This window comes from Myripristis murdjan, chromosome 23 (assembly GCF_902150065.1).
Source record: "Myripristis murdjan chromosome 23, fMyrMur1.1, whole genome shotgun sequence".
NCBI lineage: Eukaryota > Metazoa > Chordata > Actinopteri > Holocentriformes > Holocentridae > Myripristis > Myripristis murdjan.
Genome location: NC_044002.1, coordinates 5,153,395 through 5,175,252, shown reverse-complemented (window position 1 = coordinate 5,175,252; position 21,858 = coordinate 5,153,395). Strand labels below are relative to the sequence as shown.

Genomic DNA, 21,858 nt, shown 5'->3' with positions numbered 1-21,858 from the left:
GTTTGATCTGAACCGAGTGGAGAAACTGTAATTTCAAACTGTATCAGTGCTCTTGTTTGTGTGTATGTGTGTGTACATATATATGAATATGTGCGTTTATTTTGCACAAGTATGCATGTCACACGCGGTGTTTTTATGTGTCACGGACTGAGATCCATATGGATGAGCTAACATGGGGCAATCTGTGCTTGAAGGCGCACATGCACTGAGACACACACACACATAGAAATACACGGGCACATTCACAGAGACGCGTGCGCACACACACACGTCCACCCCTTTCACAATACTGAAATACAGATGCAATAGACCATATCACAAGTGAACTTACTGAAACAATGCATTATAGATCAACGCTCTCTCTCTCTCTCCCTCACACACACACACACACACACACACAAACACACACACACACACTCGCACACTAACTCCTCGCTCATTCCGATGAATCACGCACGCTCACACGCCACATCACAAATGATGGGATTTAAACATCAACAGTATGAAATATTCATGTGTCAGTGCCAGCCGCTCGAGCAGAACTAACACCGAGGGGGATTTGCCTTCAGATCTGAGGATACTACTGTATTCATCCATCCCTCTCTCCCTCTCCCTCTCTCTCTCTCTTTCCTCTCTCTCTTTCCACTCTCTCTCTCCCTCTCTCCCTCTCCCTGGTGTGTTGCAGAATTTGAAGCCATTGTCACGGTGTTGTGTACCAGTGTGTTCCTGGGTATTGTTCTACGATTCTATGTTATCGCCTTTCCACTCTCAAGTGTTGTTATCCCTGATGTCTGTGTCTGCCTCTTGTTTGCCACATGTCACTCGTCCCCCTCCGCCCTTCTCCACTCTGCACTCGACACACCGGGAAGGCAGGGAGGGGCAAGCGAGGTAGACCCAGAGTGAGAGAGAGGGAGTATTTGAGGGACGGGGACAGGAGAGGATGGGGTGGTGTTGGAGTGGTGGTCAGGAGCTGTCAAAAAGGAAGTGTCTGGAGTTCGAGAGCTCCTTTTACGGCAGCGGTTTTCAAACTTTTTCATGTTCCAGGGCCCGAAGTCGACTTTCATTAAACCACAGCCCCCCATATATATGATGATGCTTTGTGTTAGCGGTTAAATTGATTCAAACTGTTGAGATGTGAACATAACGTTAAAATAATTACTTGTATTGTGCGTTGTTTTGATTGTAACCACTTCTCATGAATTAGATTATAGTGAAATTAAACTAGTCTTCATTGTAATTCACTCCGCTGTGAAAACCAGTGCTTTACAGGGTTCCAGTGGTCCTCGAAGGGATTCCAGGGGGTCTTGAGATGGGTTCAGGGTCAATGGGACGGTTCCAACACATTCTTGAAGGTGTTCCAGGGGTCACTTACAGGGTCTCAGGACTCCTCAAAGGCGCTCCAGAGGTGCTTTGCAGGTTTTCAGGACACACTGAAGGGGTTCCTTTGGATGCCCATCAAAATGACATATAGTTGAGGTATAGTTCAACCCAATTAGGACATGTCTAAAAATGGCTATCATAGTCATACCGCTATTATCTCCCCATATACAGTGCACATAGAGACCACTTTAATACGCACACAGAAAAAAATAAGTAAGGCCGGACTCGTGAGCATCATACTCATATTATGTTAGTGCCATTATGCTATTACTGTGCATAAAGCATAATGGCATCATTATGTGGAGTATTCTGATTTTACTGGCGTTGACAGAGCCCAGTCAGATCATGAGCACGCCTTCCTCGTGTCTTTAAGGGTGTTTTTTTTATCGACAGACTGTCAGAACATGCATTAAAATTCTTTTAAGTTGTTCAGCAACTTTTACAGTCGTTCATGCTGTTCTGTCATTTTTTTTTTTAAATTCTCAAATAGCCACATATGCTGTGGAGATCAGATTATTAGGGGAGGTGTCACTTTATAGAATGAGGTAAAGTACTCAGCCGAGTTGTTGTCTTCCTCATACGTGAGGCAGCAGGCACATTATTGCACTTATGAAAGTGTAGCCAGTTCTGCCGTTCAATGCAAAATCAATTACATAGGTAGGCCTGTTGAAGGGAGTGCTAGATTGTTAAAGGGGAGGGGGGGTGTGAGTTGGGTGTGGGGGTTTATGCACAGACAGGGGAGAATGTGGAGTCAAATGTGGGTGTAGTGGTCATCGTTCCTCCCGAGATTCATCCCCTATCCATTAAAAAAAAAAAATGTGATTACACCACCACAATGCACACATACTCCCTCACTCGCTCTCTCTCTCTCTCTCTCACACACACACACACACACATGCACACATGCTGCGGGCTGGTGATCCAATTTAGGAGGTTAAAAGGGAAGGATAAGAAGATAGAGGGAGCAAAGAGGGGAGTGGAGGGGTGAAAGGCAGCCATGTAAGAGATTCAATGAGAGAGGAGAGGAGAGGAGAGAAAAGGAGAGAGCACCCCCCCTCCTCTTTCTCTCTCTCTCTCTCTCTCTCTCTCTCTCTCCCTCTGTCTCTCTCTCTCTGTCTCTCACTCGTTTGTCATTCTGTCGGCGCCTTATGCAGATGAGGAGCTAATATGATATCTCTGCTGAGCTGATGGATGTTTAAAATGATATGGCAACCCTGAGCAGCTTCACCGCATGCCGCCTGCCTAGGATGCTCTGTGTGTGTGTGTGTGTGTGTGTGTGTGTGTGTGTGGGTGTGTGTGTGTGTGTAAATCAGAAAACAGGAATATCCAGCTCATTTTAGCACTGACGTACAGTATACTTGCAAACTTTCAACGGCAAGATCAACTAAATAATATTTCCCAGCAGATGTTTTGGAGCACTTTGAACTTTATTTTTTACTTTTCGTTGTTCCTTAAAGCCCCCGCGTGTGGAATATTTACCTCAGCAGATCAGTCTGAAATCAGTTGTGATTATGTGTTAGCTGTAGAAACAGTGAAAATGGGTTTATTCTATGTGTTTATTCTGTGTCCCTGGGGATGATTTCCTGCAAATTGTGCAGGATTGATTTACGGCACAACGGCAGAGCTTCGACAAACAGGAGGAGGACTGCCTTCAAATCGCTCTGCCTGTTTGAAACAAATACACAAACAGGTTTAGATGATGGGACCAGGACTGATTGGATTCTCCGCGGACTTCATTAGTTAAAACAAAGCCAGTTGTCCATTTGGGCTCTTCCACGGCCTAATTGATATTGATTTAGCGATTTGCTCAGGGGTAATTTAAAAGCATGTTTGGAGGTATCGTCAATGCTGCTTTGCCTTGGCGTTCTCGCTCCCTCTTCCTCTCACTTTGTGACTCTCTCAGCGTTGGCACACCATCCCTCCAGCAACCCAAAAAAAGCGTACCCGCAGGATTTCAGGAGTATTTTGCCAATGAAGTGGCTTTTTCTCATAAAGTGGACTTCACTCTTCAAGCGCTGCACAAGAGAGCCTTGGGTCTTCACTAACTGTCTCGTCAAACGCCCACGGTTTCTCCTCCCATTTTCTCATTTCATCATCATCACATTATTTTATGGCATAATTGAGAAAAATCGGGGGAGATAATTTCCTTTTCTACCCAATTTCCTTCCATGATCTACGCCTATCAGCACAATGAATTAGTGTAATACTTGAGGGTTATCTTATCGTTGTAATACAACCATTTGGACGCTACGGCCTAATACCTCACTGATAGTCGTGATAGATAGTCACCATCCCCATAACTGGATAATGATAGTTATCATAAATGGTTAGCGGTAGCCTAAGTGAGGCATTGAGATCAATGGCAGCGGTGTTAGCATTAGACTGGAGGACTCCTTTTATCATGTTGATGGATGGCAGGCCTGTCTTTAATGTGACACGTTATGATCATATCAATTTGTCCTCGGTTCTCATCGACATCACTTTATAGCCTCTCCGTCTCTCACAGTCCATCGCACTGCTCTGTAAATTCAGGCTCGTAATGGCAACCCGCCACAACGCTCCATAAACCAACCATTTCTCTTTCCTCCAGCCTAGCCTTGTCTCCTTGTCTACTCCTCCTCCTCCTCTCTCTCTCAGTCTTTCTCTCATTCACTTTGGTCATTTTTTCTCTCTTTTCCCACCTTCTGCCCTTTCCTTTCTTTTTTTTTTTTTTTTTTTTACTACGTCTGGATTTTGCTCTATTGTGATATACATCTCTCTCTCTTTACAGTCCTCTCTCCCTCACTCCTTGACAGGCATTGACAGATAGGCTGAACGAGAGTGTTAAGGAATCAAGCTGGGATTAAAATGTAATATCAGACTATTAAAGAGATTAGCGGTTGACATTTCGCTGTCTGAGCTACCCCCAATCTGATGAACTGGCATTCACGATATTGATTTATTCCCCAGCTTCTTTATCGGCCCGCATTCATATGGGCAGGGACAGATCTGATATGGTGGCCTTTTATGAGGCACCGTGTCGCGGGGCTTTGGCACTAAGTCACCACCAGCCGGCTGCCAGGAGTGTTTGTTTAGGGAAGTGAAGTTTATTCATCCAGTCCGCACTTTGGAAAGAGCGGCAACAAGAGGGCGGATAAGGACATGACAGATTTTCGCCGCTTGAGTGGACAAAAGCGAGGTCCCGGTATTGAACCTGCTAATGAAAGCTTCAAATGGGAACGGTGTCGCCATAAAAGAGCCTTAATTATTTCCAATTATGACAAACCATCATTTCGGCTCAATTATGTTGCACATCCGTCAAGGCTAACAAGGTAGCAGAACGTGACTGAAGTTCTCTATTAGTCTCTCTGTCAACACCTTTACAAAGAGCTATTAGCACCATAGGCTTCCAATAATAGGATTACACATGTAGCACTCAAAATGGAGTATCTTAAATATCTCTCTGTTCATTCCTTTTCTTATCCAGTCCTTTGCAGCAGATCATCTGATTGCCCTCCTGGCTGCAGTCCCTCATCCCTTTATCCACCCGTTCATTAATGCGCCCCATCGAATTCTCATTTCTCTTCCTCCTTGGACAGCTGGATGCTGCTTGGAGGGCTAAGGGGGTCTCAGCGAGTGCAGCAGGCCAGGCTCAGGGCCTCTGTTTACAGGAAGGAGCCCCCACATCCTGCCCTGCCCCGCTCCAGTCCTCCCTCTCCCTCTTTTAATATCATCCCCTCATGTTTGAGTATTGTCAGAGACCTCCTCAAACAACTGAAAGTTGCAGTAAACTGATAGAAACTATGCAGCTGTTAGTATTGTTGCAAGTGATTTCTTGCATGTCTGATAGGTAGCACGCAACATGCTCAGACTCAGCTCATTATTTGGCAAATTAACTGTAAACAACGTGGATTTTTTGAGCCGTAAAAAATTAGCTGAAAATAGACTTTGAAATAAAATATACCCACAAGTGAACAGGCCCGATTCTGTCAGTTGTAACTGCAGCCTGTTGGAAAACATCCAGCTGTTTTCTGGTCAGGCAGCTGTGTCAAACGCAGTGTTTTCATACCAAATGTCAAAGCTTACTCCTCGTCGTTTTTTTGTTTTTTGAATCCCAAACATCCGTCCGGAGATGATCTGTTGCCGGCTAACCATCGCTATTGATGAGTGCATAACTCACAAAACCACAGTGAAATGATCTCCAGAGCTCCCCCTGCAGGAGCGGAGGTCTTTCAGTGAGTACAAGACAAAAACAGCAAGGATCACAAGACTCAATTCTGACTCCGAAAAATTAAAAGTGAAAACAGTTGCCACGTTGCATATTATTCCATCCAACTGTACTTACCACCTCTAATGCATTTCCCCCCCGACCCACGTTCCCCCCTCCTTGTTCACTTCGCACGATCTTATCATCCGGCCACCCGGTAATGGCCTCACTCTGGGCTCCACACATACCAGCATTGTATCCTCCGCCCCAATCAAAACCTTAATGCATCTCAATTTAACCACTGTTGTAACACACACATCGATGCACTCTGTCTTTCTCTCTCTCTTTCTCTTTCTCTCTCTCTCTCTCTCTCTCTCACACACGCAGTTTATTGTGTTGTGAGCAGGGAGGGGGTCGAGGAGGGTGGCATCAGTAATGCATGACGCGTGCCTCCATAACGCCGGCCTCATTTGCATGTGTGAGGAGGTCTGGGCTAATGGAGCTGATCTGTAGCGCTGTTATTAAATGGGGAAAGGGGAGGGGAGGGGTGGAGGGGGTGGGGGAGGGGGGCAGCCTATTAAAGAAGAGGAGGAGGCGGAAGTAGAGAGGGGGGAAAAAGAGGAGAGGACTCCCTTCTCTTCTTTTTCCTCCTCTTCTTCTCCTATAGACATGATGGATGGCTCCGTCTCTCCTCCGCTGCGTTTAGGTTGTTTTAGGTGCTTGGGCAATAATGTGTATGCATGCATGTGTATGTAAGCGTGTGTGTGTGTGTGTACCCGTTGAATATCACAGGGTAAATGAGGCCTAACAGTCGCCTCAATACTTCCTGAGGCACTCTCTCTCTCTCTCTCTTTCACTCCATTCACCTCCCTCTTTTGTTCACCCTTTACCAGTCATTGGCCATTTCTCACACTGCCTTTTAACGCCCTCGATATACGCACACACACACACACACACAGACACACATAGACACGCATGAGTGCATGCATGTAAGCGCACACACATAAATACATGCAGTGCAGCAAAGATCCAATGGATTAAGCATGTCAGCATATAGTGCTTTTCTGTGTATTCTGGGTAATCACACACACACACATACACACACAAACACTATTACTGCCACATATTACAGAGTAATGGCCATTTCCCAGCAATTCCAGAATCAAAATCAAACTATTTATATGGTAATTCTTTTTGATTTGCTGGTTGAATAGATTACCATGTAAAGTGATGCTTAATTATTAGATGAATCTTGTACAATTTACATTTTGAACTCAACAGCATTTCAACATCACACCCTGCTCTTTTGTTTTTTCATTCTGTAAGTGGTCTGAAAGTGTGAAGTACCCACGCTGCCTTCCCGTCCACTAGGAAAAATAGTAAATATGAGTGTCCTATTGGAAAATACTGGCTACTCCTGGCTCATCTGCTTACTTTGGAGCTCAGAGTTTGGCTGTGAACTTTGATTCCTCCAACTTTGTAAATTCTGAAACCACCACCAAGGTAACACCTGTAGGGAGGTGTAAGGAACAGCACATTCCTTTCAAATAAAAACAACCAAATGAATTATTTTTATTGTGAGTCATTTTGTGATGTCAGCTCTTATAATACTAAAAAATAAAATTTAGGAAAAAAAATTAAATACATTTTTTTTGTTTGTTTGTTTTTTGTTTGTTTGTTTTTTCATTTGTGAATGACTTTGCAATTTTGAACTCAAACATAAAATCAAATAACATGATGTGTATCCTTAGTCGTCTCAACAATAAAAGTCTTGCTGGCACACAAACTACCGTTATTTAAAAAAAAGACAGAAATAGATAAAATTGCTACTTTGGTATATGAAAATGCATTTTTTGTTGATTCCTGTCCAAAAAAAAAAAAAAAAAAAAAAGGAAATTAAAAAGACGTTTTAAACTACAAACAAATAGTTTAGGTAATGAAAATAAAAGGGTTAGTTAATAAAATATTTAAAACCAATTTTGAAATATTTGAAAATAAAAACTGGAAAGCAAAATGCATCCTCATAAACAGGCATAACAATTTTTTAAATAGTTTTCAAAGAATGAGGGTTAAGTGTGAAAATCTAGTAGAGCCAAAGTCTGCACAAAAGTTTGATGGTGGTCGTCCGTACGGTTCAATGAACACATCGGATGTTGTGCTTTTATTAACTGTCAGATCCTTACGGCGGTTATTCCCACACAACGTGAACGCGGCATAAGACAGAGTATGATTAATGAGACGCCAGCTAGTTGGTGTCACTCAGGTCTCGGTGTCGGCCAATCCTCTTCCCCCCTCGGCACTTTGGCACGGCCGGCTGTGAGAATAATCCTCCAATGGGAGAGTTTAGATCCATCTGGAGGCGGGCCAGCATCCCCCATCTGACATCATACCTTCAGCACAGCTGGGCCGACTTAAGACCTGGCACGCACCGGCGAAACGGCACTGACTGTGACACACACACACACACACACACACCTGTTGGGAGTCCAAATGGAAGTGGGGGTAGGAAGAAGAAAAGAGAGGGGTGGGAAGTCTTGGGTGGCTGTGAGTTTTTTGGGGGTGTGAGAGACAAGAGCTCTGTGCAGCATATGACGTGTGTGTGTTTGCCAGAGTTTAAAGGTGCGTGGGGATTGTACCGCATGTGAGGCGAGTTGTGTATCTCTGAAAGGAAACATGGCAGGTGAGAAAGAGAGAAGTGTTAAAACGGAGAGTGTTAGAAATCCACAGATGGGCTGCGAGCATGAGAGGAGGAGGTGGTGGGAAAAAAAGAGGATGATGGAGGAGAGAAAATCATTACGGAGGAGAGAGAGGAGGCCGGGGGGACGCGGTTTTTAGGGCTTTTAGGATGATCAAACATCAAATCGGTCCCATGCATATTGGTGTGTGTGTGTGTGTGTGTGTGTGTGTGTGTGTGTGTAGCCTTGGAGATGGAATAAGTGCCAAACTAAAACCACACACGTTATAATGTATCTGCATCAACCCCAGATTGGCTTAACACGGCATCTACCTTTTTCACACGGCTTTACATGCAGCCACGTCTACATCGTCACCTCCACTGTCTCAGTATGTTTCTTCCTGTGCATGTGTGTGTGTGTGTGCGGGAGAGAGAGAGAGAGAGAGAGAGAGAGAGAACTGCTTTAAAAGCTCCAACGTGGGAATGCTCTTGTCATCACTGTATGGTGTTTGGTAGTGGCTTGACAGGTGGCTCCCAGTGTCTCCCATCATGCAGCTCTAATGTAGCGAGTGTATTTGTGTGTGTGTGTGTGTGTGTGTGTGTGTGTGTGTGTGTGTGTGTGTGTGTGTGTGTCAAATCCTCTGTTAATCACAATGTGTCCAAATATGCCCGTGGTAATAGCTGGGTCCTGCCACCTGCTCTGTCTTTGCCGTGGCTTTGGCACCGTCGCCCAAGGAGTCCCTCTCACTTCAGCTTCACTTTACGTCTCCTCCCAGCCGGCTGCAGTACGACGCTTTATGATTTTGCACTTGGATTCATGCGCCAAGAATATGTCCATCTTAAAGCAGAACTCTGGCCCTTTTCCATCTGGGACTATAGTTTCTCATCTTTTTCCATCACACAGCTAGACTCTGACCACAGTGTGCTCAGATGTTTTATTACAGAGCTTCTAATGTCGTCTTGCAGAGCCTTTTCAATGCATTGACTCGGTAATGAGCCATGTATATATTAAAGCTTTGGTTTATCCATGATCTGACGGTTAACTATTTATTTTGCACTGTGTTACATCGTGGTTCATTTATTTATTTCCAGTTTATTTGATAGGGAGAGAATACAGTGTACATAGCTAAACTGAGAACAGTTGTTAGTGTTTATAGCTGATGCTAATTTGCAACTCCTGTCCTCAGTAAGAGAAGGTTACAGCTTAAAAGATTCAAACAGTAAAATACTAAAAAAAAGAAATAATACACAGTAAAGTAAGTACAGTAAGGCGGAGTAAAACCAACACAGTCTCCTCTTATTATGTTCCTTTTCTGAAATATCTGGCTTTCTGGCTTTTATAGCATTTCAGTGTCACATGGATAGGGTTAGGCATCAAAACCACATGGTTAAGGTTAGGGAAAGGTTACGTTTAGGCATAAAAACTCACCCCCTTCCCCCTCAAAACATAATTGAGAATGTAGTTTAGTTGTATGACAACCTCATTTCTGGGAGACAGGCTTGACTAAAACACATTTAGCAACAACATACAGAAAATTAGAGAAGGACATAGCTGTGCACCCAAAAAAAAAAAAAAAAAAACTAAATATGAGTATTGGTTTGTTGCTGAATTATCACTTTTAAGCGCTCTTAAAAGTGACGTTTCAGCTCATTTCAAGTGATCAGGTAGCAGCTTCCAGGACTTCGCTCCTCTCTCAGAAAAAGCCGTCTGAGCAAAGGGACTTTTTGCAGAACAGAAGTTTTACAGCTGCCATTTGAAGCTGCCCTCGATCTCTTGGATCTGCAACAGCTTTGCCGTCACTTCATGTATTATTCGCAGAGCGAGGATGAAGAACAAGTCCATTTAAACATTTAAACCCAGGTTGTAGATCATGAATATCAGAAAAGTTTGCAAAACTTACAATCTTGTATTTCTCGACGGGCAGCTGCAGCCAGGGGCAAAATAATGACAAGGAAGTGCGGAAACCAGCGCTACCTTGGCCAGTTAGCAACAAAACTGTATAAAAGGCTTTAAACCATTTTTTTATGTACATCTATTGACTGTCACGTTTCATCACAGAGCAAGCAATCAGTGTGTGGGGAAAGACATGTTGTGTCTTGGGATTGAGCCTCCATTTAGCTGCAACATTTTCATATAAATGAATGTCTGTTCTGCTGTTCATTAACACTGATTACTATAAGATAAAAGTGATTCAACGTATATGCAGATGATTAAAGCTTTTACATTTGTCGTTGTAAATGCTCGCAGTCTGCTCGCTCTTTCTAGGGAAAAACTCTCTTCTGCACAGCAAGTGATGCGTTGGTTTGTTTAGAATAAACAGAAGAAGAAGAAGATGGAGCTAAAATTAAAGTAAAATAAAAAAACAAGAGCCTTTGAATAACACGTTTTAAGGTTTTAAAGGTGCACGATGCAAAACCGAGGGCTGATTTTGCTGAGGAGCATTCACGCTCAGCTGAGAGAAAACTTCAACTATCAAATTTGGTGCTCGTTTTTTTTTTTATTTCTTCTCAGCTCAGCGCACCTTGAAAAATCACTGCTCTCGTCTGAAATCTCTGATCTATTATGTTTGCATGTTCACATTAACGTTTCATTTCGACCGCGCTTCAGTACGATTCAAAACCTCCTTCGCGTCTGGTGTTAAAATATTATATTTGTCGAGTGAGTCGTGAGGCGATTTCACTTGTTTCCCGTTTTACTTTGTGTCAGGAATTTTATTTGAAATTCCAGTGGAGCAAGTGAGACACTTGTTGCCGCCGCTGAAACAAGCGTTAAAAACCGCGTTAGAAAACTAGTCGAGTTATTTCACCCCGGTTTTCAGACTTTGCTACTTTCGAGCAAAATCCAATTTTCGGTCTTTTTATACTTGTTCAGATAGCCCTTTATTTTGTGTCATGGCCTAGTATTTTGGCAAATAATAGCACAGACACACAGTTTTTACAAACCTTTACAAACATTTTCAGAACACTACCCTGGAAATTTAGTCTTACATTTCAGAAAATTGAATACCTGAGGATTTATTCAGCTTGCATCCCCTTTTGGATCAGTGGAAGAAACACTGAACTAGAGGAATAGCGGGCTGTTAGCCTGCATCTATTATTACCTCCACAGAGTGATTGTAATGATGTTTTATGGAGGAATGGGAATTGTAATTGAGTTGTTTCTGTTATGTTTGAGCTGCAGAATGTGTTTTTTTTTTTTTTTTTTTTTTTTTAACATCTTTTGGCTGTTTGCAAGAGCCACTCGGGCATGTGTGAAATTGTTTGGCAACGTATTTGTGTGTAGATTTTAGAACGACCATATGAGTGAAGATGTGTAATTGTGCTTTGTGTGTGCATAAGCCCAGGTGTGATTGTGTGTGTATGTACGTGCATGCGTGTGTGTGTGTGTGTGTGTGTGAGTAATCTTGTGGGTAACAGTGTGCGTTCGATGTTCCATTTACCCTTTTTCATAATTCATGGCATCGGGAAAATGGACTGAAGCGGGGGTGGCTATCATGTGTGCATTGTATGAGTGTGTGTGTATGTATGCGTGTGTGTGTGTGTGTGTGTGTGTGTGTGTGTGTAGATGGATAACGGGATGAGCGTCCTGTGGTTGGAGATGAAACAGACAAGAGTAGGTCTTTGAAGTGCAAAGAGCAGTGATAGTAGCGATTGGCCACTGTGTTGTGGAGCAGGGAGACGGAGTGTTTTCTCTTCATTTCATCATAACACACACACACGCATGCACACACACGCACGCACACACACACATGCACATCCGTGTTATTAATGAGAGAATAGTTAATGCTTTCTTATTTTATTTACCTCTGTGACACAAAAGCACACGCTAATAGGCTGCAGATCGGTGCTCTGGAGGGATGTGTGTGTGTGTGTGTGTGTGTGTGTGTGTGTGTGTGTGTGTGTGCGCAAAAGCTGGTTTGTGTGTGTGTTTTATTGTGTACAACAAACAGCACACACACACACATACACACACACACCGAGTATCTAGTGGCGGGGCCTGGGGACCAATTTATTTACATGCAGTGTAAGAAGAGAAGAATGGAGGAAGGGATAAAACAGAAAAAGGGAAGGAGAGAGAACGAGGAAAACAGCAGGGAATTATGGAGAAAACCCAGTGGAACGAACAAGTTTCTGTCCTGCTTCCCAAGGACAGACAAGACCAATTTACTATTTAGATGAGAGTGTGTGTGCGTCTGCGTTTCAGATTGCCACTCGCTTATGTGATTTGTATCACATCTTTTCAGATATACTGCCTTCATAGGCACCCAGCTGCTGTACTCCCACTGTTAAAAAAATGGAAAAAATAATGTTAAGATAAAAATGAAAAGCTCAGAGTGCCATACATCCATTTCGGAAAAACAAGGCAACGGTAAACAACAATGCAGTCACTTGTCTGGGCTGAACGATGACAAGTTAATGTGAAAAATAGTCAAAAGGTCTGTTAGGTAACAATGCAAATACATTTGGAGGGCTATTTACACTGCGTGCCAATCTGTTTTTGCCATTTGTTTTGAATGATTTCATCAGAAGGCAGATGGAAGAGTTCAAATAATGTCTGGACTCTGTTCATATTTTTAAGTGAGGCCTCAATTAAAGTCCTCATGAAATAAACTCTGATCGCTTTTTCTTCCTGGGAAACAGTAAAACTGTTTCTCTCCCTAGCTGATATCCTATTGGTTTATCCCTCCCCAGGTTATGTCCCGCCCAATCATCCTGTCATAACAGTATGTACATCATATCAAGGAAGTAAGATCATTGCATGAGGGGGTCTTCGAATAGCTGATAGAGGTCACTGTTGGAAATTTGAGGGCTTCATTACCCACAAATCTTATGAGTTTCTCATTTTCAAAATGGACATTTATGTTTTTTGAGGCCAAAAACGAGAGCCGCTGAAGGGTAGTGAGAAGCTGCAGCAGATTGGTGAGTCTCTCGGCGCTAAAGATAGGGATGCAGTTGTGCTATATATGGTTATAAATGATGGTAATCATAATTTAATAGAGCATGGGTTGAAAAATATCAGACCTATCTTTAAAACCCAAATATATGACACTATTACTTCCTTGGTGAAACAGGATGTTTGGCAGGAAATCATGTAGGGAGGGATTTCTCAGACGTGTAAACCAATAGGATATCAGTCAGGGAGCAAGACACAATTTTATTTGATGTAGAGGAGCAAGATTGGTTGGTTTTTATTGGTTGAAATGTTTTATCACCACCACTAGAGCAGCATAAGGTCACCTTTAAAGATATGTTGTTTTCCGTTAAGTAGAAGTCATGTGACCTTGTCTCTTGGAGACGTTAAGTTTAAGTCTGTTTGTTACATCTGTTCCAACACCAGAGTTCATTTTTGGCAAATGTGCCACACTTTGTGATTTAGGTTGATCAGATAGGTGTAGTTTTAAATTTTAAAAATGCCAAGAGCATGTTTAATCAGCCCCCTATCCATAATTATTTTTTATTTGTGCGTTTTGTTTGCAGAAGCATATGTCACATGTCTCAAATCTCATTCTGAAGCGAAAGTCCTCACGTGTTCCCTCTCTGCTCTTGTTTTGCAGGCAGGACGCCAGTGACCTCTCTGGACCGATACAAAGGTACTGTAAGGCATCTCTGATTCTTTTTTCCTTTTCTTTTCCTTACTTATTCACCTCTCTCCCCCCGCTCCCGCTCTCATCCTCAGTGAAGCATGCTGTGTATATCTAGGCCTGAGGCCAGACGCTGGCCGCATCAGCAGACATTCGCGTTTCCCTTCAGCGCTGGAGGGAAATCAAACTGCGGGGGGGCGGTTGTGGGGAGACGTAGAGGGATGGGAGGAAGGCGAGGCCGGGCTGTGGGTATAGCAAGAGAGAAAGGGGAAGAAAAGAGGGAAATTGGAAAGGAGAGATGTGACGTGGCTCAGATCTACGGCAGAGGAGGGTCATTAAACTAAACCCCTTGGCGACAGAGCGACAGATCAAGAGAGGGGAGGAGAGAGAGAGAAAAAGGTTTAAATAAGGGCCGATCTTAAAATAGCAGTACCTATTTCTCATCCGAGGCAGAGTTAACAGGAAAAGGACGAATATCCTGCCCTGAAAACCATCACCACCACCACCACCCCCCCCCCACTGCTCTTCAGAACCAAGGCAGAGAAAGTCGCAAAGAGAAGAGAAGACGAGGACGGGGGAACGGGCGGTGACACTTTCATATCACTGCCAGCTCTACAGCGCTGTTTAAGGACCCTCATAAGGAATTATAATGCACTCGTAATGCTTTATGACCACGATTATAAGCACAGATAATGCATACTGAGACACTGTACCAGCAGTCATAAAACATTATAGTTAGAATGAATTATAAATACAAGCGTTATCGACCTGAGCTTTCCTCACTGATAGATCTAGCCATAAACACTCATAGGATCCGTGTGCACTAGTATAATGCATCAGCAAGTATATGTGTTTTTTATATATGTGGTCATAAATCATTATAACTCATGACGAGTGCCCTTAAAAGGCATTGTAGATATCATAGGAAGGGCTGCCAAAAAGGCTAGAATATAGTTCTCCTTTCTTTTTTTTTCACATTTTGAAGGATACTTTGATCTTTTTTAATGCATGTATGCATAACACATGAATGCGGACTCATACACACACCCTCCCCCAGAGAGAGAGAGAGAGAGACGAGGTGAGAGATTGTGGAGTGTGTGAAAGCAACAATGGGACGCGATCATGTCGCTTTTCAAGAGTGGAAGGGACAAATTGCGATTAGTGTTGTTACCGTAAACGAGGAGCTTTTTGTGCACTCGTACTTTGCCGAGTAGCTTGTGGAGTCATCCATCACGGGATAAATTTACTGGGGATGAGTGGGGGAATCAAGGTAAGGGAGTCTTGGCCTCCTCTGGGTCTATTTGCACTGCATTGAAAAGGTCATGTGTCTTAACATTCTGCTGTTTATAAGTAACTCAGCTGCTCAGATACTCTTACTCTGCCTGAATTTTCAGCAGTGCAAAAACAGCTCCATCCTAACAAATCATTTAGTCTTTTTTTGAATCTTAATATCTCGTTTTGCTCCAAACAAGGTAAGAAAGCTGCCGGTGGGTTGAGCTAATCCCACTTGTTTCCAGAATTGTCCTGAATTGAGTGTCATTTTCCTCATACTAGTGGGCCGATCTGCCTTATTCTGCCCTTTTTCAACATATTTATACTTCCTGAGAGGAGTGAATCTGCACTGGAAACAAGTGGGATTATCTCATCCCACTGGCAGCGTTTTTTCACTTGTTTTAAGACAAACAAGATTTTTAAAGCTGAATGTGAGGCTTAATGATTTGTTAGGATGGAGATTTGCTGCAGTGGTGGGAGATACATCGATTTCTCCACCAGTCCTTTTCAGCTCTACTCAAGTACAATTTCAACACCATGATGTGTTGCTTTTAGTCAAAATGTATTTATTAGGATAAACCCCTCGAGCTGCACCATCTCGTTCTGGAGGGGGTCCCAACATATATCATAATCACTACCTGACAGCAAAACCTAAAAAAAAAAAAAAAAAATAGAAACACAGTTATCAATATGGCAGTGTATGGAGGCAAAGAGAAAACAACAACAAAGACAAACCACATACATTAATTCATGAAAGTGAAAATATTACAACCACAAGATGGAAAAACTGGCTAACACATAAATAATAGAGTGTGAATAGATCACCAAATAGCATCAGGTATAAACATAAGGAGACTGTCCTCCGGCAAAAAAAAAAAAAAAAACTCATAGGTACAAGCAGCTTATTCTGACCTGTAGTTACATTTTAAGTGAGGTGACCTCTAGCAGAGTGGTAATGTTTCATTACGTTAACCACGACCTTTTCCTAACCTCAACCATGACGACAAACCTTTCCCTGCCCTCAACGCAGTATTTTATTCTTTTATTTTTAGCAAGCTAGCTAATGGCGAAGCGTGCATGTGGTACTGTTTCACAAAACATGTGGGTCATACCAGAGACAGCCCTGTGGGTCGTACGCACTACTAATTTAAGAAACCCTCCTGTGGGTCATATTCGAGGGTTGAAACGACCTACAGTATGTGGCTGTATGGGTTGAAGGACTTTTCAGACATAACGTATAAACAGCGACAGCGTCACTGATAACAAAAGCAGCCAAAGTAAGGAGACATCATTTGGTATGATTAGACATACCAAATGATGAAATGGATCGAATATCAACGGATAAATGATTCCAATCTGTCGGGGCTTTAAGCATAAAAGTTCCTGTTTTCTTAACACGAGGGACAGAGAAATAGAGCAGAGAGCCTAACATGATCATTTGAAGTACAAGGTACAAGATACTGTTGTACAGAAAGAGGATCATTGAAATTAATACATTTAAATATAAGCTGAAGCTGGTGAATGTGTCTTATTACATTTAGCGGTGGCCATTTACATCCATCATACATGGTGCAGTGATGAGTGCTGTGCAGGGAGCAGGGGACACCTAATTAGGGTTCGAATGATAAGGACTTTCAAAGACTGATCCCAGTAATTCTGGATTGAAGTGTTTTCCTTAGAATTTGATTCACAGCAGGTCTGAAGCCTCTGAAACAGCATTCATACCATGGGACACCAAGAGTCCCCATTGCAATCCAGCAAGATAATATTCATATTTATGCATATTTGTGTTCAGGTTAAGAGCTTCCCATAGGTGACCAGTATCAGCTCTACAGCAATTATGTATACAAAGTGCATGGTGTCAGTCATTGAACAGCACTGTCTGAACCAGATCTGTTTTTATGAAAAGGCCAGTATGAGCGCCATATATCAGTCTCACCTTACACTTTCATGATATTCATGGGCAGATCCTGATATGAGATCCGGCACAACGGAAAGAGACGAAGGCAGAGACAGAGAGAGGAGAAAAACAAGAGAAGAAGAAAGAGACTCGGAGTGTGGCTGCGAATAATTAGGCAAAATAGTTTGCTTTAGGTTTTCCCTCTGATTGGAGAAAACAGGCGAGGCTGTGACCGTCGCGTGAGCTGACGCACACGCGCACACACACACACGCACGTGCGCGCGCACACACACTGTGCATTTCACGCTAATCCTCCACACAGCTGCGTCATTGCAGTACGTGTGTTTACTTCCCCCAGCTCCGTACCCACCACACACAGCCACCACCACCACTCCCCCCCTCCAAACACACACACACACACACACACACACACACACATGCGTGCGTGCACATGTGCGCACACAAAAAGAGAACTGGGCGTATAATTTGATCCTGTGCGCTCTCCTCCTCTAATGAAGCTCTCCGGCGGTTTGATTGACACTCGGCTCGTTATTTAAGCGTCTGTTCTGGGCTGGGAGGAGGAGGAGGAGGAGGAAGAGGAGCTGGGGGGAGGGGGGTGGAGGGGTGGGCAAAGTGATAAGATAGGAAAAGTGGAAGAAGCAAGGGAGTTGGGGGGGTGGGGGGTTACTGGGTGGGGAATGAGGGTAATGCGGGGATGGGTAAGTAGGAATACCAAGGGGAGTCAATGATGGTGTCAGTAATGAAAACAGGGCTCAGAAAGATGGAGCGGGGTTGGGAAAAAAAAGACAATGCCGATCAGGGGGGCAAAGAAAGAAAGACAAAGGGGAAAAGAGTCTGATGGTGTTGAAAAATGAAAGCAGGGTGAGAGAAGAGGAGAGGGATGGAAGCGGGGTTTGAGGAAAAAAGAGGACGATGGCAATCAAGGGGAAAGACGACAGCTTGGGAAGAGAACAGAGTTGATGCCGGAAACAGGGGTGATAACGGGTGTGAAGGGAGTGTGTGTGTGTGCGTGTGCCTGCGTGTGTGTGTGTGTAATTGCAGGTCTTTGCGCTGATAATGTGCTTTGAAGGCACATAGCCGATAATTAGTGAGCGCAGCTCCACGGATGCCTTTCAGCATCGGTCATTATGAGTCACAAACCCACTATTGGCTTTGACATGACCTCATGAGACTGGTGCACGCATGCAAACACCCTCACACACGCACACGCACGTGCACGCACACCCACACGCACGCGCGCATACACGAACACCCTTGCATATGCATTCAAAAAAAACAAAAAAAACAACAACATGAATTGACGTAAACAAGTGTTGATTAGAGTGTGAATGGCATTAGCTTGCGAGTGGAACAGATACAACAGCTCTCTATAGGCCTCAAGTTCCTCTTTGGCACAAGGACTGCAGGTGTGTGAGAGGCACACACACACACACACACACACACACACACACACTCCACACACTTCCTGTTTACAGAGCCAGACACACATAGAAGGTAGAGTGTATAATTACAGAGATTCGCACAATGTGGCGTCCCGGTACGCTGCGTCCGTTATTGCCTCCCTGGTTGCCGCACGACAACGGCGCTCTCTCCTCACTACGGCAACCGCCTCCAACTGCTGCTGGGAGCTGTGGTCCTGGCCCCGCCCCTCCCAGTAGCCCATGATGTGAATATTCATGAGACGGTCAGGGCTCACTAGATGGCACTGCGGTGGAGAGGCAGCGTGTGTGTGTGTGTGTGTGTGTGTGTGTGTGTGAGAATAAGTCTCTCTCTCTTGCTGGCAGTGACAGTTATCAGTGTTAAAGGCTCCTTCCTCAGCTCTAATTTATCCCCCAGTGAGTCAAGTGTCCAGCGAGAGCAGCCAGTCTGGGAGACACGCGCGTCCTTAAAAAACACCGCCGGTCAGCACAAAAAGGCAAACCCCGCTCGCGTCTTGACAGCGCGGCCAAGAACTCGTTCATTGTGAGGCAGCAAACCCTGGCGCCCAACTTGTACAACTGGTGGAAAGTTTAAAAAAAAAAAAAAAAAAAAACATGATGACGGCGTGCATTTTGGCAATCAGGCCGATGACAGTGACAATGGAAATGGCGCCACTTTCTCCTCCTTTCTTCTTTCTTTTTTTTTTTATAAATCAGACCAAGGCCGTTCTTTGTTTGCTCTTCCTGACCTTGATGTAGTCACGGGGGGAGGCGGCGGAGGGGTGGGAGCATTCACTCTCCCCGTCCAACGCACACTTCCCCGTTCGCCGGGTGCTGGGATTCAAACCGGCGGCTGTGTTTTCGGTGAAGCCGTCGCTGGGTTTTAATTGCGGGAGGCGGCGCCGGTGTCACGCTCGCTGTTCATCCATTTTTCATCCCAACACATGAATTATAAAGGGCCGCTAATGACGGGGAGGGACAGGAGCAGGGAGGGATGAGGAGGGGGGGGCTATCTACGGAGAGCTGGCCTCATGCTTACACTCCTTTTCCTCCTCCACAACCTTTCTCTTTCTTCAAGATCATTTTCTTTCCCTCTGATTGGCAACGAGAGACCGAGAGGTGCAGCATACACACACACACACACACACACACAAACTATTCCTGTGTAAAGAACAGGGCTAGCTGGGTGGCAGGTGAACATACAGTACAGTAGGTAGGGAGAGGGATACTCAATGTGTGTGTGTGTGAGTGTGTGTGGCAGAGCACTAGAAGTCCAGATTCAGATCACTGACCTGGAACACATTGGGTACTGAGAGAATCAAAACTATTACTCACACACACTCAATCGTGGTTTCTAAAAACAATGAGTTGAGAGCCAAAAGTGGGTCACAGGCCCCTCTGCCTCTCATAACCCTCAGTGACGATAAGAAGAATCAGAATAAAAATAATAGTAATCACCTCGGCTCTTCCATATTCCTGATATAGTGCTAGTGCAGATGAGAGCAGGTTTGACTGCTGCCATTCCACCATCATCACCCATACGACACACACACACACACACACACACACACACACAAATAATACAGAACACTATGCCCAAGGCTTTTCCAGCGTAGTGAAGTGCTTTTCTTCCAGCTGATGCTCTCTGAGGGGAGGGGGATGGGGGGGGCTGACAGGGGTGTGTCTCCTCCGCTGTGCCACAACAGACACATTCCAGTGGTTTTCCAGTCCATATTTATCATTGTTATTATTATTATTGCTATTATTATCATTATTTTGTGCTCATCATAATTCGTTATGCATTTGCATTCACACTCTTAGCAGAAGCCGGTGCTTTAGGCGTGCACCACAGCTGAAGCATTTCTTTATGTCGCCATAAAGAACGCACAATGTTCAAATAAAGGCTCTACAAAGAGCCTTTATGGAGCTGAAATGAGCCATTTAAAGATGCATTCAAACATCAATAAATCATTAACTCATTATGTCGGAGGCAGTACAATAGTTACTGTATGGAAAAGCAGGCCATCAGAGAGAGCCATGCAAGCAACTCGACTGCATTTTACATCGCAAGCTTAGATTTTGGCGGGGAATCTGCTGCACCGCTTTATGGCTCAAAACAGGAGGTGGGCACTGTTAAACATCAACAAACACAAATGAAGCTTTCAGAATTTCTGGCAATGGAAAAATCATCTCCCAGTTTATGGTGTTCAGACAAGACGAATAGAAAACCTTTGGAGAGGCAAGGAACCTGTTTGCAACAGGAGATGACAGGGTCCATGGAAAATATGGTCTCAATTTTGAGAAACACCGGCATTAATAGGACTTGTAGAGTGAAATAGGGGCTACCAGCTGTTCAACCATGGTCTAAAATCTGTATGATTATTATACCAAGATTTCTCAGTCGATTTGACGATGACATATTGATGTTTAAAGCAAACTGATCTTTGCTAGAGTGTTGCGTTGTATAATTCCCTGGGCATTAAAGGACTCCACATGGAAGTGAAATATCCTCATTAGTTGCTCCGTGCTCCCCGTGGGCTGCTAATCCACAATATTATATTTCTATCTCTCCATTCATATTCATAGCATGGCAAAAACAGCTCCCAAAATAACACTTTTAGCACATAAACAAATGCGAACAAAGCAAATTATGCGAGGATAAAAAAAAAAAAAAAAACAAGTCCCGCTACCTTTTTTTTTTTTTTTTTTTTTTTTTTTTTTTTTTGAGGAAATTAAACGTCTCTTTTCTTGTTATTTTCCTATTTGGATTGGAAAGAAGATCCGGCAGATAATGTCTGCAGGAAACCTCCACTTAGTTACGTTGCACGAGGAAGAAACAACCTCGTGGTGCTTTCACAAATAATTGTAATTGCATGAAAAAAGTGGGTACCAAGATTTATTTATTATTATTTTTTTTTTATCTTTACATAATCTGCTTTGCTCATGTTTGTTTATGTGCTAAAAGTGCTATTTCGGGAGCTGTTTTGCTATGGAAGTGAATGGAGAGATAGAAATGCAGTGTTGTGGATGAGCAGCCCAGGGGAGCACAGAGCAGCTAATGAGGAGATTTCAACAACCCAACACTACCAAAGTCATATTTTACTAGAAAACGTTTAACCTATAAGAGCCACACCAAATTCTTTTTCCTGCCATTATTTACTTTCTTTAAACACCTCGGATGGTCCTTTGATTCATACTGGTTGTACATAGAACCACCATCCTAACCAAAGCCCCCTTCAAGAACGCTCTTTTTCTGAATTTGATGCACAAAACTGTCTTTCAATTTCTCTCTCGGTTTTTCATTTACATTTGCTTGTTTTGCGTGGGCCCGTGTTTGTGTGTTCCTGTATGTGGGCACAAATGCGTGCCTGTGTGTGTGTGTGTGTGTGTGTGTGTGTGTGTGTGTGTGCGCCATGTTGGGGGAA

The 21,858-nt window shown here is 43.6% G+C and overlaps 1 protein-coding gene across 1 annotated transcript in view; it reads left to right on the top strand.

The window, feature by feature from the left end:
• celf2 (cugbp, Elav-like family member 2) overlaps positions 1-21,858 on the top strand; it is a 188,734-nt gene that overhangs the window by 31,210 nt on the left and 135,666 nt on the right. The window contains exon 2 of the mRNA XM_030045558.1: positions 13,796-13,831. Within this exon, the coding sequence (XP_029901418.1) occupies positions 13,796-13,831 (36 nt within the window). The remainder of the gene's footprint in view (positions 1-13,795; positions 13,832-21,858) is intronic.